The sequence below is a fragment of the Ictalurus furcatus genome, chromosome 10 (genome assembly GCF_023375685.1).
Source record: "Ictalurus furcatus strain D&B chromosome 10, Billie_1.0, whole genome shotgun sequence".
NCBI classification, from domain to species: domain Eukaryota; kingdom Metazoa; phylum Chordata; class Actinopteri; order Siluriformes; family Ictaluridae; genus Ictalurus; species Ictalurus furcatus.
This window is the reverse complement of record NC_071264.1, coordinates 762,796-788,322: the sequence shown is the minus strand read 5'-3', so window position 1 is coordinate 788,322 and position 25,527 is coordinate 762,796. Positions and strand designations below refer to the sequence as shown.

The window sequence follows — 25,527 nt, the reverse complement described above, 5'->3', positions numbered from 1 at the left end:
GGCTTTCATTCTGGGTTTTTTTTTTGCATTGTTAACATTTAGTTCAAGCGGACCTCTGACAAAACGTACGCTGAGTGAAGTTTCCCCCTTAAGTTCACTTTAAAAAAATCAGCAGCACATTTGGCTGTACTAGAATACTTTTTTATTGTTTTAATTCGGTGGGGGAAAAAAATCTTTTTTTTAAGGCTGTTCTGTCAGAAAGGAAGAAGAACTGGAAGAACAATTGATATTAGATTACAGATGATTTAATAGATATGTGTCGTGGCCTGGGGAAAAACCCTTCACTTGACAAATACAGTTATAGCACTTTAGTGAAACCCTGTTTCTGTTGAGGTATTTGCGATGCTTCTTCTGTTAATTTGGAGGTTGGTGTTGTATTTGCACGACTCCTTTGTTGAAGTTAAGTGCAGCCTGCTGACAAACCCGTCTCCAGTTTCTTATTGAAATGCTCCCAAGAGTAAAAACCCTTGGAAACTGAGATCAACTCCAATCGCTCTAGGCAAATGAAATTGACTCACCACGACTTACCACTCGCCCGTTGTCATTTAAAAAAAAAAAAAAAAAAAACATTCCTGCACAAAGCTTCGGTTCGTCGAGTATACGATTATCCACAAGTGTGATGGAAGCTCTTCATAATCAGCATAGAGGCAATAACACTCTTTAATACTCACCAGGGGGTTTGTACATACGCACGGTTGGGATCCTCACGCACGAGAAGAACCCGAAAACACGTGTATGCAAGGACTAAAGTGCTGCTGCATCACTCTCTGGATGGATTAATAATAATAATGTATTATTAAATACTTTAATTGGCATAGAAGCAAGTCAAAATATCTTCCGTATAACCTCTGTGCACGTTACCTTTTATGGAGACTTGTGGATGTCACTACATGCAGATGAGCCGTGTCAGGAAAGATGCATGTAAATGTTCCTAAAAGGTTGATAAACAAAGGCGATGTTATGTGATGTTATGTGTGCGCTCTACATTGACCCTAACATGATATTATTAGAAGTGATAAATTATGGATGGAGAGAGTTGTACTTTCAGGGGGGGGGGAGAACTCAGCGCAAGTCACTTTCTATCCTTTAATTAATACTTAGTTAAATTAAAAGGCCATGGGGGGACTTAAAGTACCAATCTAGCAGCACGATTACAAGTGTTCCTGAAATTCTTTTGATTGTGATGTAATCTATTCTTCTGTGTGATATTACGCAGCTCGGTACCCTGCACCACATCATCATCATCATCATTGGACTCGATTGCATTTGGCCACCTGCGGAGCTGAAGGTAGTTTTACGGTGTCCATTATTTTTTTGAGAATTAGTCTGGAAACGGGGAGAGAGGTACTTTTCTGTAGTTTAACACAGCTGCGCTGGTCACACTGACCACAGAGTATCATCATCATCATCATCATCATCATCATCATCATCCCCAGAAAGAAAATGGCACTTTAATGCAATTTCTGATGGAAAGCTGCTTTCAGAATGGAATTGGACATTTTTCGCTCACCCCTGACAGAATTCCAGCCTAAATTGCCTTCTTTTCATGGACAAACCTGTGAATGGGCTGAGCATTTTAGTCCTGTCCAGCTAGACATCTGTGCTCTTTGTGTGTGTGTGTGTGTGTGTTTGGTAGTCGTTGCTCGTCATCAGTTGTCTTTGCGCATCTCTCCGGAGAATTTAAAACACTTCCAGCAATCTGGAAATGCATTCTTTTAAAGAAATTTAGTTTCCTAATAAAAGGAAAAATCAAGTCACGCTCCAAAGCCTCACTGTGTACAGGCTGACCGCAGATCCTTAAAACACCTTCATTTGTATGGAAGAGGTCTTAATGTATTGAACTGAATGTATTCGGTTTTCTCATCTCACTACACTCCTGAATACTTGATTCTGATTGGTCAGAAGGTGTTGATTATTATTATTTTTTTATAATAGCGCTTAGTTCTTGCTAGGACTCTGTAACATGGCAAGCTGAAAAGAAGAGCGGTTGCTGAGGAAACTTCGGGGATAAACTGGGATACACCTATTTGACATTTCCATTTACAGTACTCCGAGTCTCAGCTGTTGTCTAATACCAATAGCCAGTGCTGGCCCCAGAACCAGTATTCAGTAACATACTGTACTGGCACATTCCTGGAATTCAGTCTTTGGTGTATTCTTAAACCCAACATCATTTAGTTTAGATTTAAATCAGAGCTGTGTGCTAAACTATGACTAGTAAGAGGTAGGTAGCTAGTACTTAATTTTGCCTGTTTTATAATCCTACCTACCACGCGTTGAAGCTACGAGTACACTAGCACTGAAATATTTTAGTTGGTTTTGGTGGCTGTTTGTTTGGTTATGAAACATGGTTAGGTAATGTACGTGAATATCCGAGGGTCAACACAAGTCTAGTTTAATGGAATGCGCCTTGAGTGCTGGTGAGTTCATATAGCTTCATCTACAGCATCATCAACACACACACACACACTTGGATCATGATTCTCTGGTGCCTGTGTAATCCAATAATAGTGTGAAAATATATGTGTGTGTGTGTGTGTGTGTAACACTGTGAGGGCAAAGAAATGCTGTGTGAGAAGTGTTGGTTCACACACACAAGCACACATTTTTAGATTATGATTCGTTGGCATATATGCTGATGGAAATAAAAGCATGTGTGTGTGTGTGTGTGTGTGTGTGTTCTATCTAATTGTTGCCTTGCCAACAAACCCGGGTTTCCCAGAGGAATAACACACACATTAGCCGCAGACGTTCATCGCCTCCTTCCGTCGGCTCTGTGTTACTGCAGGATGAAGTTGGAGTGCAGATTCACAGCTTTGTAAACATCTCAAAATGCTATCAAATTTTATATTTTGAAAGAAATTGAGCAAAAATGACGAGAAAAATACAGCTACTGTGGTTATAAATCCCAACAGAATGACTCAAGTAAGAGTAAACAAGTCGTCTGTTAAAATATATATATATATATATATATATATATATATATATATATATATATATATATATATATATATATATATATAATAATCTGCTTGAATAAATACTTTATAAATCACTTTTTTGTATGTGTACAGCTGATTGGGATGAAAACCACCTCCGTTATCCGCTGCCTATAAAGAAACTGAATGCTAGCTGTGTAGTTAGCTTAGCCACGTTTTAGCTGGAGTGAGTTATCTATCTCATGCTCATTCCTACATAGCTAGCTAGGTCTCACACATGATCCTGAGCGTTATCGGTAAGCTATACATTTAACTCCATCGTTACTGAAAATCGGCATGACCTTTTGAATTTAATACGGCGCTTTCATACCAGCTAGCTAGTCCAGCTCACTCAGCTAGCTACAGTAAAGGCTTACCTGTGATATATCCACAGCTTTTTGCTCGTATATGCGGATCATTATCACGCTGTTTCCTTTGAAGCATTTGAAACTGAGCGGAGCTGATAAATTGGGTCAGGGATTGTCGTCTGTCTCAGACACTGCCGCAGCTGAATAAGTGTTTGGAGCTTGAAGTGTAGATGTTTGTCAGGAAGCTGCTTTATTATTGATTGTCTCTTGAAACGGAATCATTTGAAATCTTTTAATCTACGTTACAGTCTTCCAGGATTGAAAACTTTTATTTTTTTTACACCCTGTAGTGAAGTTGTACATATTTGTACAAAAAAGACCCACACACACGCTTACTGTGAACCGTGTATTTAAGTACTATAACGAGAGCAGTAATACACAGTAGCGATCCTTTTAATCCTTTCAGAGCAGTCCTGTATCTGTATATAAATAAAAGGTTTCACTGGGCATGTATGAACTTAATGTTCTATCAAAGGTCATCATTTATAAGTTCATCACAGAAATCATACTCCCGGGAAGAGCGTAATCATTTCCTAAGTCTGATTTGTGTCCTTGAATAGCAACGCAGCTCGTATCCACTGACTGCTCGCATTTGCCCACAGAGCCATCGGTAACAAAGCCAACAGCAGTCCTAAAGGCCAGACCCCAGATGAGAGCAACCGCCGCACTGACGCTAACTCCTCCGTCTCGGACCTTGCCAACTCCGTCACCAGCGACATGCTCATGGTAAGGCAATGACACGTGTGTGTGTGTGTGTGTGTGTGTGTGTGTGTGTGTAGAGGAACATCTGGACCATCTACTACATACATTCGTACCCAACATGTTGTGGTTTTGAGTTGGATGTAACATGATGTGCTAAGTAAGGGGTGTGAGTGGTGCTCTCTCCCACTCCAATCACTCACACACACGTGTCGCTGTTTTCCAGGGAGAGACCAGTAATTCAACTAGGAACACATCACCACGGAGGCAGTCAGGAAACATCTTTACCAGGTCTGCCTGGCATTATGTGGGTGGCATGGTATTCTTTCTTTCTTTTTCTTTTTATCATCATGCCTAATGATGGTGTTTCCACTTGTAGCAGTGAACTTTCCCCAGACTCGGCTAATTTAACAGGTCACTCTGCCTTTCAGTATTCATTTGTTCACTGGAAGAAAGAACTCCCGAATACTTGTTCCAGTGGCAGGGAATCCCTAAGGGTTGCATTAGGGAAGCGCCTACAGTGTTCTGGATCGTTCTTCACTTCCTGTTGCTCAGGCCATGGGATCCTGATCATTGCTTTCACTCTTATCTGGTTACACCAACAGAGCTTATGGTCATACCTTTAAACCCATCGCACCGACTGATACGATAACCACTTTACACATGAGCTATCTGCTTTTAGACGGGGAAAACTATTAGAGATTAAACTGATCTGATCGGAAAGGTTACGGGAGACATTCTGAAGCGCTTAACAAGGCTTAATATACTAAAACAACGACCGGATAAAGCATTTTTTCTCACACGTTTCTCTTGTAATAAACAGTATCTAACGCTAAAACAATGACACCGTAATCCAATGAACAATTGAAAAATGGTTTTCTCTGCTCATTGTTTTAGTACATTAAGCCTCACTAAGTAGTTTACACACCCCTGTTAAACCCAAAGCTAAAGTGAATGAAATCAAATATTATTTGATTATTAGATCACTTTCAAATCTCAGACAATTATGGTCTGTTATGACACTTTTACAGATTTACATTTCTGTTTAATAAATATGACATAAATCTACCATTATTTATTTTCAAATTCTGCCCTTAATTTAAAAAGACGTTGATCTGAGAATAAAAACAAGGAGACGAATTTAATGTTTAACATTGGCGTTTTTTGGGCACGATTGCAGTTGTCTCCGGGCTCTGAAGAGGAAGAACATGAGGGTCCGGTGTGTGAGAAGCTGGGTCGAATACAGTTCAGCGTGGGCTACAGCTTCCAGGACTCCACACTTACCGTGAAGATCCTTCAAGGCCAGCATCTACCGGCAAAAGATTTCTCCGGGACCTCAGACCCGTTCGTTAAAATCTATCTGCTACCAGACAAGAAGCACAAACTGGAGACTAAGGTGAAGAGAAAGAACCTGAACCCTCACTGGAATGAAACGTTCCTGTTTGAAGGTAAAGAATACCTCTCTGTCTCTCTGTCTTCCAGTGGAATTATATTCAGCTTGATTGGCTAATATTACATACCATGCTGCTATTATTACCTCAATCTCAGTTTTTATCAAGCTATAATATTATTGTGCATGTTGTCTTATGTGTACTGGGTCACCCACCCAATCAATATAGAACTCAAGCCCTTTGAATTATATAGGGTTCCTTCTGACTTCTGTCACAGCTATCCATGGCCAGGGGTCCAAATGAGCAAAAATTGCCTGTGCTTTCTGGGTGGGAGGGGCAATACTCTGGCTCGTTCAATCAGAGCGATGCTAGCCAGTCGCTGGGTGTCTGTGAGCTTATCTATGTGAAAGAGAGAAGTTGAGAAAGTGTGTGATAGCTAGGTAGTGGGTAGGAATTGTGAGCAAATTTGGAGAAAATGGGGTAAAGAAAGAGTTCATGCTATATTGTTTGTGATTACATGCCATTGTATATACAGATGTGTGACATATTAAAGAAAAAACAAAACAAATACATTGGCTCTTGGAACTGTTTTGGGCCAGGGAGAAAAGGTCATGTCACTTCAGTACAAATTTATTTTGACTGATCATTTTTGTCCTGATGGGAGTGTTGAAAGTGTCCCCATCCTAAAATCACAGAGCTGTCAAAGAAAACCTTGATTCAAAAACTTGCTTTAATGGTTTACGTTATGCAACTTCTAGGTTTCCCGTATGAGAAGGTGGTCCAGCGTACTCTGTACCTGCGGGTGCTGGATTATGACCGATTCAGCAGGAACGTCCCCATAGGCGAGGTGTCCATTCCCCTCAACAAGATCAATCTCGCCCACACGGAGGCAGTCTGGAAAGAGCTCAAACCGTGCAGCGATGGCAGTGTGAGTCACAATCCAGCATTTCTGTGTGTGTGTGAATGTTGGTGAGCGCAATTCTATTTCTGCATTCAAAGAAGGGGAAGAAAATTGGACGGAATAGGATTGACTGCGCTTGAGGGGAATTAAGGATAATTGCTTAATCGTGTTTTGGCTCACAGGAGTATGTGGTGCTCTACGTTCGTCATGTAATAGGCATCAAGCTGCGACCCTGTCACCAATCTAAGCCCGCAAAGCATACACGCAAGCCATTAGCCCGTCCACTTATACACTTTCCAGGTTGTATTGGCCCACAGTCTGGATAGTATGCCTCATTCACGGCTGTGAAGAGCTGAGGTTAGTGTTAGTGTGTGTCTTACTCCTGTACCGCTGAGGCGCAAAACATATCGACGCTGAAGCTGTGAGGAAAGCATTACACCCCCCCCAAACAACATTTCAATGGGATTCAAATCCAGGCTATGACTAAGCCATTCCATAACCCTTCATTTCTTCTTTTTGAGCCATTCCTTGGTGGATTTTCTCATGTGCTTAGGATCATTATCCTGTTGAAAGGTACAGTTTCGGTTCAACTTCATTTTTCGGACAGATGACCTCATGTTATCTTCAAGCACTCTTTGATGTGAAACAGAATTCATAGTTGAGTCAATGAATGCAAGCTGTCCAGTCCCTGAGGCAGCGAAGTAACCCCAACCATAACATTTCCACCACTGCACTGTGCGTCACAGTTGGTATGAGGTGTGTTGTGGATAAAAATGTCATAAAATAAACATGAGGGAGACCTAGTATCCAGTAAAGGGGAGAAGAAGAAAAGACGGGCACCAAGACACACAGAAGCGGTGTGAGGCGGATATTGATGAATTGGATTCACACTTTAAAGATCTTAGATCTTTAAGAGTAATACACTATGGTTTATTAGTCAAAAAGTCAAAAAGAAGTATACGAGCTGAGGAGTGCTAACACACACACACACACACACACACACTCTCGTACAGTCAAGGGCGGGCATGTAGACATAACACACACACACACACACTCTCTCTCTCTCTCTCTCACACATACTACTATAACTTTATAAGAATAATAAAAAGGAATATTAAGATATTATAAGGGTAATATCTTATAATAATAATATATATACTCTTTATAAAAAACAGAATAATAGGATATGTAGGACAGTAGAAGGGTAATATAATGATATTATGAAGTAGGAAGTACAGTAAACCGTTTTTCAAGCAGTATAACTATATATAAAATAGAGATATAGAGCAAATATGAAAATAAATTATAAACTAAAATACAGAAAAATGTAACTTACTCATAATTCAGATGGTGAAGATTCTTGTCTCGCAAGGAAGGCCTTAATTTTAAGAGAAAACCATGAGGAGCCGTTTATAAGGGTAGCTGAGTCAAGCTGCCCCCCCGCGAGATAATAGTAAGACCAAGGTCACTCTAGATTGTTTTGTCTCTCCACTTTTTGAAGCTAATGGTAATTTGAAAACCCCTGGTTTTGATTCTATTTGTAAGTTGAAAAGCCCTGTTTTTTGAGCTAATGGTAAGTTGAATAGCTCTTTTTTAACCCTATTGGTATTGATATCATAGTCTTCTTGAAACATATGGGTTATTTACTGTGTAAGTACAGTATAAATACTGGAGCTTAAGCTCAGGGTATCAGATCACTTCTGAGAATTCTCATCGGTGTGGATCTTGTGTGGTGGAATGGAACAATAAATCTGGACCCTTGCTTCTTCTCACTCACGGCTGGTGTCTTTTTTTCTATCTCCAACTGGGCTCAGAGGTAGATGTGAGTATTGGCTTCTATGTTGAATTTTAAGTGTTTTTGGGTAATAGGCTAAATTTGAGCCAGCAGGTGCTTCTTCTGAAAAGCTGTCTTTGGTCACCGCCAAACATGTCTGCTCTTACTGTGGCCAAACAACTCTTTGATTCATCTGTTCAGAGCACATTACTCCAAAAGGCCTGGTCTGGTTCAACACCTTTTGTCTAAGGTAGCTGAGACTGTAAATGGTAGTGAAGAGTGAAAATATCACCATTTCAGATGTAATACATCAGCCACACATCTCTGGATTCCCTTCAGTCCAGCATTCAGGAGTCTTTTCAACATGCACTAGCTTTCCAGCATAGATGCGAATGCAATTCTTTTTCTTAACAGAGTTATAGCTTATGTCAAAGAGCATTTCCATGATTAAATGTATTTTGGTTAATGTAATGCGGGATGGCTCAGCAGGTAGCGCTGTCTGCTTCACAACTCCAGGGTCCCTGGTTTGATCCTGAGCTCAGGCTACTGTCTGATCTTTTCTCCTTGTGTCTGTGTGGGTTTTCTCATTCTCTGGTTTCCTCCCAAAAACATACCGGTAAGTGGATTGGCTACTCTAAATTGTCCCCGTGTGTACATGGTGCCCTGCAATGGACAACCGTACCGTCCTGGGTGTATTCCCACCTCGCACCCCCTTCCGGATGCTTCCTGAAGATGAAATGAACCCATGGTTAGTCATGTCACTCGGCAAGACGATAGATTGCAAATGCAAAGGAATTATAAGCTAAAGGTTTTCCTCAGTTGTCTGCTATTGTTTTGTTTCTTTTTTCTCATTCAGAATTATGGGATTTAATTCTCTGTGATGTGTAGTCAGCTTTGATTGACATTATGTGTGGACCACAAGTCTCCTGCCTCCTTCTGAAACAGATGGCTAGTAATTTGCTTGTGTCTGTGTGTGTAATGTTGGCTCAAATTTAGCCTATTACCCAAAAACATTTAAAATTCAACTTAGAAGCCAATACTCACATCTACCTCTGAGCCCAGTTGGAGATAGAAAAAATACACCAGCCGTGAGTGAGAAGAAGCAAGGGTCCAGCTTTATTGTTCCGTTCCACCACACGAGATCCACACCGATGAGAATTCTCAGAGGTGATCCCAATACCCTGAGCTTAAGCTCCAGTATTTATACTGTATTTACACACTAAATAACCCAGATGTTTCAAGAAGACTATGATCTCACTACCAATAGGGTTAAAAAAGAGCTCATTTACCTTACTCTTATGTTCCAGAAAAGGGCTATTTCACTTACACATAGAATTGAAACCAGGGGTTTTAATTTACACATAAAATCAGAACCCAGGCATTTCTAATAACCCAGAAAATAAAAACCCAGAGTTTCTAGTTACTCAGAGGATCAGAAACCAGAATTTTCAGTTACCTTAGGGCATCAGAAACTTCACTTTTCAATTACCCAGAGGATAGAACGTGGACAAGACTAAACAACCTAGAGGGACCTTGGTCTTATCGTTATCTCGAGGGGGGGCAGTTTGACCCAGCCACCCTTATAACTGGCTCTCTTCATGGTTCTCTTAAAATTAAGGCCTTCCTTGCGAGACGAGAATCTTCACCATCTGAATCATGAGTAAGTTATATTTTCCTGTATTTCTAGTTTTTATTTTCAGATTTACTCTATATCTCTTATTATATATGCTGCTTGAAAAAGCAGCATATATACTGTATACTGTATACTGTATACTGTTTACTGTACTTCCTACTTCTTAATAGCATTTTTATAAAAAGTATATATATATATATACTTTTTATTATAAGACATTACCCTTATAATATCTTAATATTCCTTTTTATTATTCTTATAAAGTTATAATAGTATGTGTGAGAGAGATGGTGTGTGTGTGTGTTATGTCTACTTGCCCGCCCTTGACTGTACGAGGGTGTGTGTGTGTGTGTGTGTGTTTTAGCCCTCCTCAGCTCAGCTCGTATACCTCTTTTTGACTTTTTTTGACTATTACTGCTCTTAAAGATCTTTAAAGTGTAATTCCAATTTGTCAATGTCCGCCTAATCCCGCTTCTATGTGTCTAGGTGCCCGTCTTTTCTTCTTCTCCCCTTTGCTGGATGCTAGGTCTCCCTTATGTTTATTTTATGACATTTTTTATCCACAACAGTGTCTGTGTGTGTCTATGTGTGTCTGTGTGCGCGTCTGTGCACGCGTCTGTGCGGTCTGTGTGTGTCTGTGTGTGTCTGTGTATGTCTGTGTGTGTCTGTGTATGTCTGTGTATGTGTAGGGGAGTCGAGGTGACCTGTTGGTGTCATTGTGTTACAATCCCACGGCTAACACCATCACTGTGAACATCATAAAGGCACGCAATCTAAAAGCCATGGACATCGGCGGCACCTCAGGTAGGCCTGTAAACCTTACACCAGCTCGGTGTTGGTGTCAGCGAGGGTTTTGAGCACAATAAAATTGAATGTTATGTGATTGCAAGGATCATGAAATCCAGCTTTAGAGATTAGCTGACGTATATGACACTTTTAAAGTTTCATATTGGAAAATCATTTTTAGTGTTGACCTTTGATGATGCATTCATTTATATAAAATTGGACATTTCGAGTGAAACGTGTGTGTGTGTGTATTGTGTGCACTTTAGACCCCTACGTGAAAGTGTGGCTGATGCACAAAGACAAACAGGTGGAAAAGAAGAAGACCGTGGTAATGAAGAGGTGTCTGAACCCTGTTTTTAACGAGTCCTTTCCTTTCGACGTTCCCGCTCACGTGCTGAGAGAGACCACCATCGTCATCACAGTCATGGAAAGGACAGACTCAGTCGAAGTGATGTCATAGGCAAGGTACAGGTGTAAGGCCCCACTCTCTCACGCACATGGTCCTGAATAATGGCCTAACATTTGAATGTGTAAAATATTTGTAAAATAAACCCCCAACCCCTTCTCTCCCTCCCCGGGGTCTTGGTAATACCATATTTGGCTGCAATTACAGCTGCACATCTGGATCCTGATATTTTTGCCCATTCACCATGGAAAAGTTGCTGAAGCTCTTTCAGATTGGAAGGAGACTAGTGATGAACAGCAGTTTTTACATCTTGCCACTGAGTTTAATGTTATAAAACATTCAGATTCTTGGTTTTGGACCACTCTAATGTAGCTTTGGCAGTATGCTTAGGGTCGTTGTCCTGTTTGACTGTGAAACTCCATCCAGAGGCTCAAGTCTCTTGCAGACTGGCACAACCTTTCTTCTACATTTGCCCTGTATTTGGCTTCAACCATCTTGCCCTTAACCTTGACTAATTTCCCTGTCCTTGCTGATGAAAAGCACCCTGATAGCATGATGCTACTGCCACCATGCTTCACTGTGTTAGCGATAGGGTGATGAGCAGTGTTTGGCTTCCATCAAACATAGTGCTTTGGGTTAAGGCCATAAATGTCCATTTGAATCATAAATCTCAAACCAGAGAGCCTTTATCTGTGTTTTCTATACGTTGTCCCGTAAACAGACCCTTTCAGCAGCTGTGCCGCAGTCTGAGACTTTTTTGTGATGTTTTCCTGAACTTGTTTTGATTATTTTGTTGTTTGTAACTGATGCTCTCTATCATTATTAAAAGAAAATGTTCTCCAAAAAAGTCATCCTGTCATTATAATGAAACTCCTCTTAAAGGATGCGAGTCGTAGAAGCACTGCGAGTGCGCCCAAGCTTTATAGTAGAATCTAACAGCACGTCAACAAAAGGGATACTTTCTGAAATCTCTCTCTCTCTCTCTCTCTCTCTTTCTCTCTCTCGATTATTCAGATCTATCTGTCGTGGAAGAGTGGCCCCACAGAGGTGAAACATTGGAAGGATATGATGGGTCATCCTCGCACTGCTGTTGCCCAGTGGCATGCCCTCAAAGCTTAGTGGACCCACCCAATAGCCCCGCCCCCAGATTAAACCCACACCCACGAGCCCCTGTTAATATGCACAAGCTTGAACACGGGTACCAAAAGCCATGCTAGCCGTGGGCTGGGCTAACCATGCTAACTGAAGTACCTGAGCACTTTACTTAAAAAACAAACAAACAAAAAAGCACTGTAATATGTAACTAGATAAGAATAGTGCCATATACATGACAGAAATGTTCCTGCTCCTGGTCTCGTGGGTCTATATCTTGTAATGGAAGGTTATGATACACACCAAACCAGGCACTAAGGTTAGCTTGGTGCTAGCATAGCATCAAAAATCTCACAGGGGTGCTAGCGCAATTTAGCTTTATGCTGTAATCGGACATTTATGAAGGGATTTCTGGGATGTGTGTGAGACACTCGAGAGAGATTTATTGTCCAGGAAGTACAGTTGCTTTTTAAATAGATAAATATAAGCTTAGTGGAAAAGTGTGTGTGTGTCTGTGTGTGTGTATGTGTGTGTGTGTGGCCTGAAGGGCTCTCATGTTTGCTCTCAAGTTTTGGGTTCTCTATTTACGGCACCTTTGAAAAGTGTTAGTCTCTACAGTAGGCATGAGCTAACATTGCGATTTTAGATCTCTCACACTTTATATTTTACTTTTTATTTAATTTTTTTAAATAATAATAATAATAATAATAATAATAATAATAATAATCACTAGATTATCTACTAGAGTTGTAGATTCTGCCTCCCACCCCTAATAGAAACCAACAATAAAAATCATGACAGAAATTCTAATGGTTTCTACTACAAATACCATTACAAACCCTCAGCCAACCATTAAAACCACGACCATTACTGGTCCTTAATGGTATCCACTAGACATTCACCAATATAAGGCAACAAATTTCCAGTAGAGACCCACAGTGACCATTTAAAATCAATGAAATTCCCATTAAAACCATTACACATTCTATGAGGGTTTCTATTGTTTTTTTGTGTGTTTCCATCAGGGATGAATGCGACAGACTTCTTCTTGGAAGCTTGAAAGGATGTATGATGTCTGATTATTGGCACAAGCCTACTGTAGAGGTGGTTGAGAAACAAGCTACCGGTGTAATTTTCTTAAAAGTAAAGTGAACTTGATTAATGTGTTACGAAGCAAAAGATGGGTAGTAAAGGAAAAGTTAAGCCAAAAATGACATGTATGCAGTCCCCCCCCCAGTACAGTCTACCGGCCTAGACATCTTTAACGTTCAATATTATCTTCTTTAGGTTTATGCTGAAGGTGCTAAAAAATCTTTTCCATAAACACATCATCTACCAGTGTCAGATTACTTTTAGCTGTGTGACGTATTTCAGTTAAATAAATGAGTTTTTAAGTATAAGTTAATTATATTGTTATATCCAGCTTTCTGGATAAAATTTCCCCTTCAAACCTTGGTTTCAGCTCCATTGCGAAGTTGAGGTTATTATTCTTAGATAGCAGTTATGTCTCAATGAAGATCTGGTTGCGCTTTATTATTTCTTATCTGCATTAGCCTTGTAGCTCCCCCTTGTCTCACTCTGCTTGACTACACTTGGTGTTTATTATATCGAGCAGAACGAATTTCAGACCGTACTTGTGGCAGTGAACCATTTCATATAAGCAATATTAACACGGAGATATTGTGAATCCTGTCAAGTAAATAAGAAAGAACGAAGTAAATCATTCACACCAATGTACAGCTGTAATCTCACACACACACACACACACACACACAGTGTGTCTGGAGTATCTGTAACTGTGACATATTCTGACTAGAGGTATCAGGCAGGAAGGGTGAGAGACATCAGGCGTGAGAATCTCTGGCAGAAATCTCTTGATTTTTTATCCTTCTCGGGCATAACGAGCTGTGACAAGTGTGACCTTCGTCGTACACGGAGGGAGAGCTAAGCGTGTTAAGGACAAATCCAGACTGAAGTGAAAGTAAGGGCATGGTAAGGATGAGCTGTCACGGGGATTTTGTTTTGTTTTTGGGTTGTTTTTTTTTTTTTAGAAACGTGTAAAAGAAAACCAACAAACCGTCGAGGCCAAAGGTTTACATGTACGAAGGCTCATTTTTCCACAACTCCACACATTTCATGTAATCATAAAGTATCTGCTTTATTTCCGTAATTTCAAAACGAGCTAAGAGACAGTTTTTTTTGGGTGTGTGAGAGTGTATTTGGTGTCATTGCCTTTTAATTGCTTGAACCTTGAATCAAACTCTTGTTGAATCCTTCCACAAGCTTCTCACAGTACTGTTCAGGAATGTTCTCCCATTCCTCCTGACAGAACTGGAGAACAGGTTTGTGGACTTCTTGACTCAGACACGCTTTTTCAGCTCAGTCCACTAATCCGCTCTGGGATTCGGGTCAGGGCTTTGTGATGGTCGCTCCCACTAGCCATTTTGTTACAACTTTAGAGGTCTGCTTAGGATCATTGTCCTGATGGGAAACACCAACACTGATGCAGTTTCTTCAGTATTTCATCTGTTTTCTGAAGTGCATCAGTCCCTTTTCCAGTAAAACACCCCCACAGCATGATGCTGCCACCCCGTGCTTCACAGTGAGGATGGAGCTCTTCAGATTAAAAACCTTGAAGATGACCTTTTCCCGCCGTACACAGCGCTTAAATACAGCTACAGGTGCTCTCCGAGTTAACTCCTTATCATTTCAAATGTCCAATCAGGAAGGAGGAACCTTCCAGATTGTTTAAACAGACGGTGAACTTGCTGCATTTAAACCTCTGACCCAATGGAATTCTTATGTAATAATAAAATAATCTTTTGCCTAGGTATACTGTACGTAACTTTTAGCCTCAGCTGTATAAGGTTCTGAACTTTATTTCAAACCAATATTTAGGATTGTGCCAAAAAAAAAATGCTCATGGTTTCTCACCCTATATTTATTCAAACTCTAAGTTTACATGAGCAAGATTTTAGCCAAGGCACTGTTAGTTTTGTAATGAAACCCAGAAGATGAGATGAGTGCTGAAATTTATTAAAGTACTGCAAATCTCTTGTTGAATAAGACTCTGCATTGTGAACTTACACAGGAAACGAATAGTCCACTTCCTAGTGTAAACTCAGGGTGAGGCGGGTGTCGTACAGTAGGTACTACATTGGGAGTTCATAACACATGCATTAGCATTTACAGAGTAATGAATGAATAATTATCCCATATTCAGCACCTTGCTGTGGCCCTCAGTTTAGTGTTCAGAAAGGAATTTGAAGCCTGTACACAATTACTGGCTTGTAACACTGACACTATGAAGCATCGTTAGCAATAATGTGCTCAAGCATCACATAATTGTGAACATCCTAACATATGATTATTTTATAAGCGAACCTCATATAATAATTACAGAGAAGGTGTTCTATAAACGTGCTTGTTGTAATACTGTATGTTCTAGCAACGATCCATGAGAGAGCGTGTTTTACAATGTATTTTATTACGGGTAACATCAGACAAAAATAAAAACATCTGATCAGATAAAACCGCTGTAATGCATGCTGCTTTTATAAAACAGTGATGAAAAGAACACGATCGAACCCTGTGCTTAATAAATCATTTAAATCATTATGAATATTATTCTCAATAAACAGTTTCTCCGCCTCGCAGTGTAACAGTAAGCGCTGGCTCCTAAGAAACCTGCAGTAACAGCCGAAGATGAAGGTATTTTATATCTGAAATGCAATGTTTATCGGTCATTTTACATCATTTGCATAGTAATTACTAACTCACAGGTAATTGTATACCGGACAGTTCACGTAATTGAAAGCCTAGTAATAAACAAAGCTGTTATATAACTATTGAAAATGTCTGATTGATATGAGGAGGCTTGGAGACATTTATAATTATTAACATTTTTTTTGGAAAGAGCCTTTGAGATCATTGTAAAACATTCTGTAGGTAAAGCTGTTTTGTCAAGTTTTCTGCTGTGGGAAAGTCTTCAGGATTTTGTCAATAATATGACACGATGCATTTTGCTTTATTCGTTAAAAACAGTCATTCTTGGTAAATGCTATGGTATAAGAGGAATAAAGTGCTTTGGGCCATGCTACTCGAGGAAAAGGATCAACTTCAGGGTGCTAATGGGTTCCTTGTCTTTTTATTATTGATTATTCCTGTAACAGCACACCCTGTTGTGCTTTATTCCTTACATAACACAGTACCCATTCTTATACACGTATTATAAAGTGGTTATGTAGGTCACCTTCAAATAAAGTGTTGCCTTCAAGTCATAGAGGAAGGCTTTAAAATGGCTAAAGTGGAGTTTTTTAAAAAGTGTGTGTGTGTATATATATATATATATATATATATATATATATATATATATATATATATATATATATATATATATATATATGAATGTGAAATGGGATGTATGGGGTGTTGGATAGATAAGCAAGAGTTCATACCTAAAACTTAGTCTGGAGTAAAAAGTGCAGTGCACACTTCTCTCACATGTGGCGAGAGCTCTGATCTGTTTGTTGGGCCGATTTATCTATCTATTTATTTATTTATTTAATTAATTATTGACTTCAACTTTTGTATTTCAGAGTTTCATTTTGAGACCTTTTTAATATTTTAAAGCTACTTTCGGTGTTGTGACCTTCCTGGAAATGAACCCAGCCAGCATTTGAACAGGTTTTTGTCACATATCTGACTTTGATAACATTTAACAGGAGAACTATAAGATATTGATGGACATGGCTTTGGCCATGCTGTAGAACCTGTGTGTGTGTGTGTGTGTGTGTGTACAGATTGCAGTAGTGTTGTGTGTTTGCATAATGAATCCCACCCTCTCTCGTACTTCCCTTGATCACAAGTACAGTATGTGATGTGCACAATATAATTTTACATGTTGATTTATTTTGGCATAAATGTACAGTGTATATAGGTATAAATGTATATATAAAAAGACAAAACACACAAAAGGCCTCTTGTCTTTATTGAGCTCACTTTTAAACCTTTGGAGTTTAGATGTGTATATATATATATATATATATATATATATATATATATATATATATATATATATATATATATATATGCGTGTGTGTGTATATGTATGTATATAAAAACCCACACAGGATAGTATCTGGTGAGCAGTACTTACTGTACTGAAACTATTTTACTGGCCGAGTAGCAGAGACAAGTAGTGTGTTTTCATGCTTGGTCCATTTTGGTGCTCCAAGTGGTCTCACATTCATGACTCAGCATTTTGTTTTATTTTTTTCATCTGAGACACAACACACGAACTCGGACCCCTGTGAAATGACCCACTAGCGAACTGTGCTCAGACCACCTTGAGAGTGATCTCAGTCTGCTTCACAGTTTTGCTTTATAGATAAAGAAGTTGAGAGTTGCTGTAGATACATAGCTTCAGTTGTCTGTCACGTAACAGGACAATGGTTTTACGTGGGGTCGTTTGTCCCACAACAAGGTCAGCATGGTTAGGTATTCAGGCTTTCTCTTTCAGTCTGCTTTAATAGATCTACAACAGATCCTCCTACTCTTTTAAACGACTACAAGAGCTCTGAACTTTCTGAAGTTTGTTTAGTTGGCTCCATTCAGAGCCTTTTTTTTTATTTTTTATTTTTTTTATAAAGGCTTCCTCAAGGTTGCAAGGCCTTGAGCAAAAAGAATGTTGTGAACACAGACATAAAAAGGATTATGGGAATCACAGAGAGGAAGCAGAAGTGTAGTAGAACTGAAGATAGCAGGGCAAAGGACGAATTGTGTGGTTGTCACAGAACACACACACCAAGTACGCTGGAGAATGTCAGGAACATGTCAGAAGAAAATGAGAGGAGTGGGTGTCGGCTAAGCCGAGCTCCACATGTAAGCATGGGTTAGTGGAATGCACACCATGTGAATGGCAGAGAGTCATGGTGTGCAAAATCCTAGATCTGAGCTAAAGTGATTGGTCAAAAGTGAAAATAACCTTGGTAGGATGGAGAAGATATTTCATATTGCCATAACATGACTAACAATATCAGAAATAAGCTCTTAACACAGAAAATATAAAAATCCTGGCTTAAAGGGAGACTTTTGCAAAATACCAATAGTGTCTGAAAACTGCATTTTCCAAAACAGGCCCATACCCAAAACAGGCCCATAACAGGGCTTGATCCAAAACAGGGCCAGACCAAAACGGTGATTTGTAACAATCAGCAGCAATGAGATCACATACCATCCTGGGAGCTAGATGTCCTGCTTTAAACCAGAGAAAATGGGTCTGTTTGTACAGGAAGCACTATATAAGGAATGTACCAACAATATACAGTGGGGGAATTAAGTATTAGATGCGTCAACAATTTTTTCAGTAAATAAATTTCCAATGAGGTTACTCACATGAACTTTTCACCAGACATCAGTATTAACTCAAGAAATCTGCAAATATATAGAATTCACAACATTAAAGTCCATAAATAAAGTTATGTGTAATAAAGTGGAATGACACACTAAGAAAAAGCAGCTCTCCAAGGCAAGGAATTAGCTGAAATCCACAAGTAATTATACCTCCTATCTGTGCAAATTAATTTCAGCTGGGTTAGTAAATTGATGGTCTATAAAAAGGCTTTTCATTACCAAGGTGTCACACATCATCTCATGATGGGTAAAAGCAAAGAGCTCTCCCAAGACCTTCACAACCTTATTGTTGCAAAACATACTGATGGATTCAATATACTTACAATATACAATACTTCTCCACTAAGTCCATCCATCCATCCATCTTCAACCGCTTACTCCTTTTCAGGGTCACGGGGAACCTGGAGCCTATCGCAGGGAGCATCGGGCACAAGGCAGGGTACACCCTGGACAGGGTGCCAGTCCATCGCAGGGCACAATCACATACACACTCACACACCCATTCATACACTACGGACACTTTAGACATGCCAATCAGCCTACCATGCATGACTTTGGACTGGGGGAGGAAACCGGAGTACCCGGAGGAAATACCCGCAGAACGGGGAGAACATGCAAACTCCACACACAGAGGGCCACGGTGGGAATCGAACCCCCGACCCTGGCGGTGTGAGGCAAACATAACTTTATTTATGCACTTTAATGTTGTGAATTCTTTATATTTCTTGAATTAATACTGATGTCTGGTGAAAATTTAATGTGAATAACCTCACTGGAAATATATTCAATGAAAAAAAATGTTGACTCATCCAATACTTATTTCCCCTGCTGTATTCTGTACATATTATGGTACTTCACAATATAGCACGAAGCATCATATCCTTTTCACATATTACATGAAGATTATTACTGCCAACCTTTTCAATGTAATAAAAGTGCAAATTTAATTAAATGACAATTGACACCAATTAAGGAAAAGCATAAGCCAGTAATTTCAATATAGATTTTTAAATATTTTTTGTAACTTTTGCCAACACAGTATCTCAGTGTGAATATTTAACTACTGATTATTTGTTAATCAGTTGGGGAAAAAGCCATAAGAGGATTCCAGCTTATGATCCTACCAGGAGGAGGACTATAACATGGAAATGCTTTTTTTTCTCTCTCTCTCTCTCTCCTTCTCCAATCGTTTCATTTTATTGCCTGTCATGTAATTATTTTTGTAATGTCAGTATTAAAAGTTGTGAAACCTCTTGTTTGCTCATTAGGGATAAAAAATAAAAATAAAATAAAAAACCCACTGAAAATAATATCACTGAGATGCATATATAAAAAATGATGGGACTGTGGGTCATTGCCAGAGCGGGAAGAGGTTTTACAAAGTAAACACTGATTCTGAAACAATTCAAATTCACTCCGTGGAAACATGTTCTCAGAAAGTCATATGGTATAAAACCTGAGAGAGTAATAATTTTTTTTTTTTTTAAAAAGCAATGATTGAAGATGAAATCTTCCAGGATTATGAAACAGAAAATGCAGCAGAACATTCTGCAAAAGTAAATGGATAAAAAGTCCAGACATCACACCTCAAAATATCCAAAATATCACACACAATCATCACATGGTGCAGGTGATAAATTAAAACCTTTTGATGTAAAATGTGTGTGAATATCACAGCTTTTGGTGAGAGAATGTGTTTGACCCCAAGCTGGACTTAATCTGTGCTCTAACTCCAAATTCATCACAACCTGAGAAGAAATATTTCTGTTTTTCAAAGAATTATTGCCTCTGGCTCCAGGTTCAGTTGAAGCAGGTGTTCTGATTTGCTCGGGTATATCTCACTCCCGGTCACCTTGTGTTGATTTGTTGAAGTGTTGACAGTGGGCCGGGCATGAACTCACAAATTGCAGTCAGGTGGTTATTGTCTCAATGTCTAATAAAAGAGAAAACACATGAAAAACCAGAAATGCTGCAATAAGTAAAAAAAACATCAGAAATGGTTTCCAAAAAAGTGGAAATGTTTTAGAAGGACACTTCACTTTTATTCTAAATAACTAGTAAAAGGTAAGGAGCTCTTTAAATGGTTTTGTTTATATCAGCTTTACCATGACGTGCTCCATGGATCAGAGTGTGATCTGATAAAAATCTGGGTGTGTAGGTGTGTATTTATTACCTGTCCAAAGTTACTGCCCTTTGCCCTCTGCACAATAAAAAGGTAGGAGGTGCCCGTGAAGGTGAAACTCAACGTCTCCCTTTTGTGTCGAGAGAAAATAAACCATTTCAGGAATAAAAACACAGTGAGTATCTACATCTAAAGCTATAATATATAAACACACTGAATGTACACTAGATGCAGAAGAGTTTTGTGGGTTTGTACTGAAGTTTGAATGTACACAGGTTGTTTTATGACTTGATACAGAGACTATTTCCTGTAAGTGAACTCTGTGCTGATACAGGGTTTGATTTAACACACCGATGTTGGAGTGAAGTAAACGTGTGTCCTGCTGTAATCCGGAGAAGGAGACATGACCTCCAACATGAGTGTGTCTGGAGAACAGGACTTAAACAAAGACGAGAGGTGAGTTACTTTTCCATTCACCAGCAATAAATACACACCGTCTCATGGGAACAGATCTGTATCTCTAAACACACTAGTTAACAGAGGAATTAAACTTTGGTTTAAGGTGTTTAATAGCAGTGAATATATCACTGATCTGATCTAAGAACGGTTTAGAGAAATCATTCACTGAGAGAAGAGTAAAAAGGACTGTGTAATGTGGAGGAGAAGAGCAGCGTAGCTTTGAGTCAGTGAACTCTACAGGCTTTAAGACCCAGCTGAGTCAGTTATCTGTGATTGGGACTCCTGACATCAGTGTAATTCCTGAGGTATGGGGCGTGTCTCCTGTTTGAATAAGTGTGCAGACTGGAGCTGAATTAAAAAGATGGAATTATTGGTGTTTAATGATGAACACATTGTGTAACAGTGCTGAGACAGCAGAGTATTAATTATTGCTGATATTTCTGTTTAATTCTAGAATGATGGAGGGAAAGAGATCAGACTCACCAGAACCCAGCTGTGTGTCCATGAAGAGTGACGAGTCAATGGATATTCCAAATCACTTCAGAGACGGAGCCAGTTCTCCTGATGTGAGGTCAGTACAGTGAGGTGTTTTACAGCAGTGTTCCACCTGATCAAACTCACTGGACTCATTCTGAAGCCCTTCATGATCTTTATCAGGTGTTGAAGCAGTAAAACACTAAACTGTGCAGTGCTGCAGCTCTCGGACTGGCAGTGAGGAAAACTGCTTTAAGAGTTCAGTTCAGCCTGCAGTCCCTGAGCTGGAGGGTCTGTGGTGCTGCACAACAACATTTACACCTGGGACATTAATGACTAGATCACTGTTTTATTCATGAACATGTTAGTGTCAGTGAGAAATCCTGAAATCAGTGTATTGTGTTAAGAGGATAGTGTTAAATATCTGTCTCTGTATGTATTAGTGTGTGTTGTGCAGCTATGAATACATATAGTCTATATTACATCATGTGTTTTATTTCTTCACAGACCACAACAGAAGAAATCAAACCTCAGCAGAAATCAGTTGGACTCCATATTCAAGGTGTGTGTCTTTTTAATGTGTGTAACTTGTGTGTGAGCAGGTTGCAGGTTTTTTATTTAAGATCATGTCAATTTACAGGTTTATTGATGTGCAGCAGCATTATGGGTAATCAGGCAGAATTTCAGCTGTAACTGTAAATGGTAAATGGCGCACTTATATAGCGCTTTTATCCAAAGCGCTTTACACTGTGTCTCATTCACCCACTCACACACACTCACACACCAATGGTAACAGAGCTGCCATGCAAGGCGCTAACTTGCCATCGGGAGCAACTTGGGGTTCAGTGTCTTGCCCAAGGAGACTTCGGCATGTGGAGTAAAACTGTGGTAATAGAAAGAGACTTTTATTCTTTTTATAAAATAAAAGCATCTCTCAGTGTGTAACATTATAATATTTAGATGTGTTCCTGTGTGTTTCTAACCAGGAGCTGGAACACAAAGTCATCACTCTGATAAAGAATGAGCTGAAGAGGTTTAGGAAGCTCCTGAGTCCAGATTACCCAGCATGCACTGAGAGGGAGGTGCAGGATGAGGAGGATCTGCACAGTGTCAGAGACGGAGCGCTGAAGATCACACTGCACGTCCTGAAGAACATGAACCACACAGATCTCGCTAACACACTGCACAACAGTAAGAGCTCTGAGTCATGGCTTTATTCCGTCAGGTTCACTTTAGAGAGAGGAAATAGTTTTAGATAGGAACACTTTTAGTTTGAAGTTCGAGTTTAGTATCATGTACATCTGCTGCTTTTCTGTTCTGTTCGTGGTCCAGCTTGTGGTGACTCTGTACAATGGTCCTGTTCCTTCAGGAATATTTACTACATGAATCAGGAATGAACAGCAGCATTTGAATTTGACATTTAATCCTGTGTTCAGTGATTTTACATTAAAACATCTTATTACTTTGTTTATTAGAACTCGCCTCTGTGTATCAGACAAAGCTGAAATCCAGCCTGAGAGAAAAGTTTAAAAGAATTAATGAAGGAATCTCACAGCATGGAAGCTCAGCACTTCTGAATGAGATCTACACAGAGCTCTACATCACAGAGGGTTGGAGTGGAGACGTCAATAACGAACATGAGGTGAGACAGATTGAGACAGCGTCCAGGAGACCAGCAACACAGGAGACACCCATCAAATGTAATGATCTCTTTAAAGACAAGTCCATCAGAAGTGTTCTGACTAAAGGAGTTGCTGGAATTGGAAAAACAGTCTCTGTGCAGAAGTTCATTCTGGACTGGGCTGAAGGAAACGCAAATCAGGACGTCACCTTCATGTTTCCACTTCCCTTTAGAGAGCTGAACCTGATGAAGCAGAAACATCTCAGTCTGATGGATCTTCTTCATCACTTTTTCCCAGAAATAAGAAAACTAGAAGTAATAGACTGTGACTCCTACAAAGTGCTGTTGATCTTTGATGGTCTGGATGAGTGTCGACTTCCTCTAAATTTCCAGAAGAATGAGAGATTGTGTGACGTGACAGAGTCAGCCTCAGTGGACGTGCTGCTGACGAACCTCATCAAGGGGAATCTGATTCCCTCTGCTCTCCTCTGGATCACCTCTCGACCAGGAGCAGCCAATCAGATCCCTCCTGAGTGTGTAGACCAGGTAACAGAGGTATGAGGGTTCAGTGATCCTCAGAAAGAGGAGTACTTCAGGAAGAGGATCAGTGATCAGGGCCTGGCCGATAAAATCATCTCACACATGAAGTCTTCAAGAAGCCTCTACATCATGTGCCACATCCCCGTCTTCTGCTGGATCTCAGCCACTGTTTTAGAAAGAATGTTGGGTCAAGCAGAGAGTGGACAGATCCCCAAGACTCTGACTCAAATGTTCACACACTTCCTGATCTTTCAGATCAAACACAAGGACCAAAAGTACCATCAGAAATGTGACCCTGATCCTCAGCAGACCAGAGAGAGTATCCTGGCACTGGGAAAACTGGCTTTCCAACAGCTGGAGAAAGGAAACCTGATCTTCTATGAGGAAGACCTGAGAGAGTGTGGCATTGATGTGAGAGAAGTGTCATTGTACTCAGCAGTGTGTACCCAAATCTTCAGAGAGGAGTTTGGGCTTCACCTGGGGAAGGTGTTCAGCTTTGTACATCTGAGTGTTCAGGAGTTTCTGGCTGCTTTATATGCATTTTTCTGCTTTATTTTTAGAAAGACAAATGTGTTAGTGGAACAAAGCACTGGACGTTTTAATCTCTTCAGAAAGTCAGACATGTCTGATCTCCTCAGGAGTGCAGTGGACAAGGCCTTACAGAGTGAGAACGGACACCTGGACCTGTTCCTCCGCTTCCTTCTGGGTCTCTCACTGGAGTCCAATCAGACTCTCTTACGAGGCTCAATGCCCCAGACAGGAAGCAGCTCTCACAGCAAACAGGGAACTGTCAAGTACATCAAGGAGAAGATCAGGGAGAATCCATCTCCAGAGAAATCCATCAATCTGTTCCACTGTCTGAATGAACTGAATGATCATTCTCTAGTGCAGGAAGTACAAACTTACCTGAACAGAGGAGGTCTCAGTCTCAGGGGAACCAGACTCTCTCCTGCTCAGTGGTCAGCTCTGGTGTTTGTGTTACTGAACTCAGATCAGGAGCTGGATGAGTTTGATTTGATGAAATATTACCCATCAGAGGAATGTCTTCTGAAGCTGCTGCCAGTGGTCAAAGCCTCCAGAAGAGCTGAGTGAGTATTTTTATTTATAAATGCATTACTGCATGGTTTATTATTTTAATGTAACACTGAACTGCACTGTTTGGATTAATGCTGGTTAATAATTACTCTAATCATCTTTAAACAAACCTCTGGTACTGTTACAGAAGCGTTTCACTTTTTACACCAACACGTTACGTCTGCACTGAGGGCGGGGCCATGTGGACAAAACCTTCTATCACCATTTATTACCTTTTCTCTAAAACTGATGAAGAAATGATCTCTACAGAATAACTGCATGTATTCATCACTGCTTTTTCATCATTTTGTGATCTAAACACCAGTGAAAGGCACTTTTTCTTTTCTCCTTTCATTTGAAAGTGACATTGAACAGAACTTCACAAACGAGAAGAAGAAAAACAGAACACTGTCACCATGGGAACAATATGAATACAGCATGTGACATTGGTGATATAGAGGATATAGGAATATATCTATCAATAGACATGATTGATTATTCTATTTTCTGGTCCTATGATGTGTATCAGCGTATCACACCGCCCAATCTGCACTGAGGGACACACGTGAGAGTGTCGTGGAAAACAATCTTTCCAACCTAAGTTAAACACTTCAGAGACAGAGGGTTTGTAGATGCCAAAGGTCATCAAACTTTATTGAAACAACAAAGTGAGACAGTCTGCAGAAAGTCTGAATTATACACACACACATGTCTTTATATACTTTTCTGAAGCAGTAAAATTATCCCTAGGCGGGGCATTAACCTCTTCTTTCTAAAAACAAACCAATCTCCATC

The 25,527-nt window shown here is 39.9% G+C and overlaps 1 protein-coding gene and 1 pseudogene across 1 annotated transcript in view; both read left to right on the top strand.

Annotated features, from left to right (window-relative positions):
- The first annotated feature begins 2,210 nt into the window (after nt 1-2,210).
- Nucleotides 2,211-12,055, top strand: LOC128613832 (synaptotagmin-7-like; annotated as a pseudogene).
- An 8,607-nt stretch (nt 12,056-20,662) lies between these two features.
- The window catches only part of LOC128614051 (NACHT, LRR and PYD domains-containing protein 3-like), a 12,161-nt gene continuing 7,296 nt past the window's right edge, over nt 20,663-25,527 (top strand). Inside the window, 6 exon segments of the mRNA XM_053635311.1 lie at nt 20,663-20,739; nt 20,899-21,020; nt 21,478-21,594; nt 22,005-22,059; nt 22,484-22,688; nt 22,973-24,746. Coding sequence (XP_053491286.1) covers nt 20,968-21,020; nt 21,478-21,594; nt 22,005-22,059; nt 22,484-22,688; nt 22,973-24,746 — 2,204 coding nt within the window. The 5' untranslated portion in view covers nt 20,663-20,739; nt 20,899-20,967.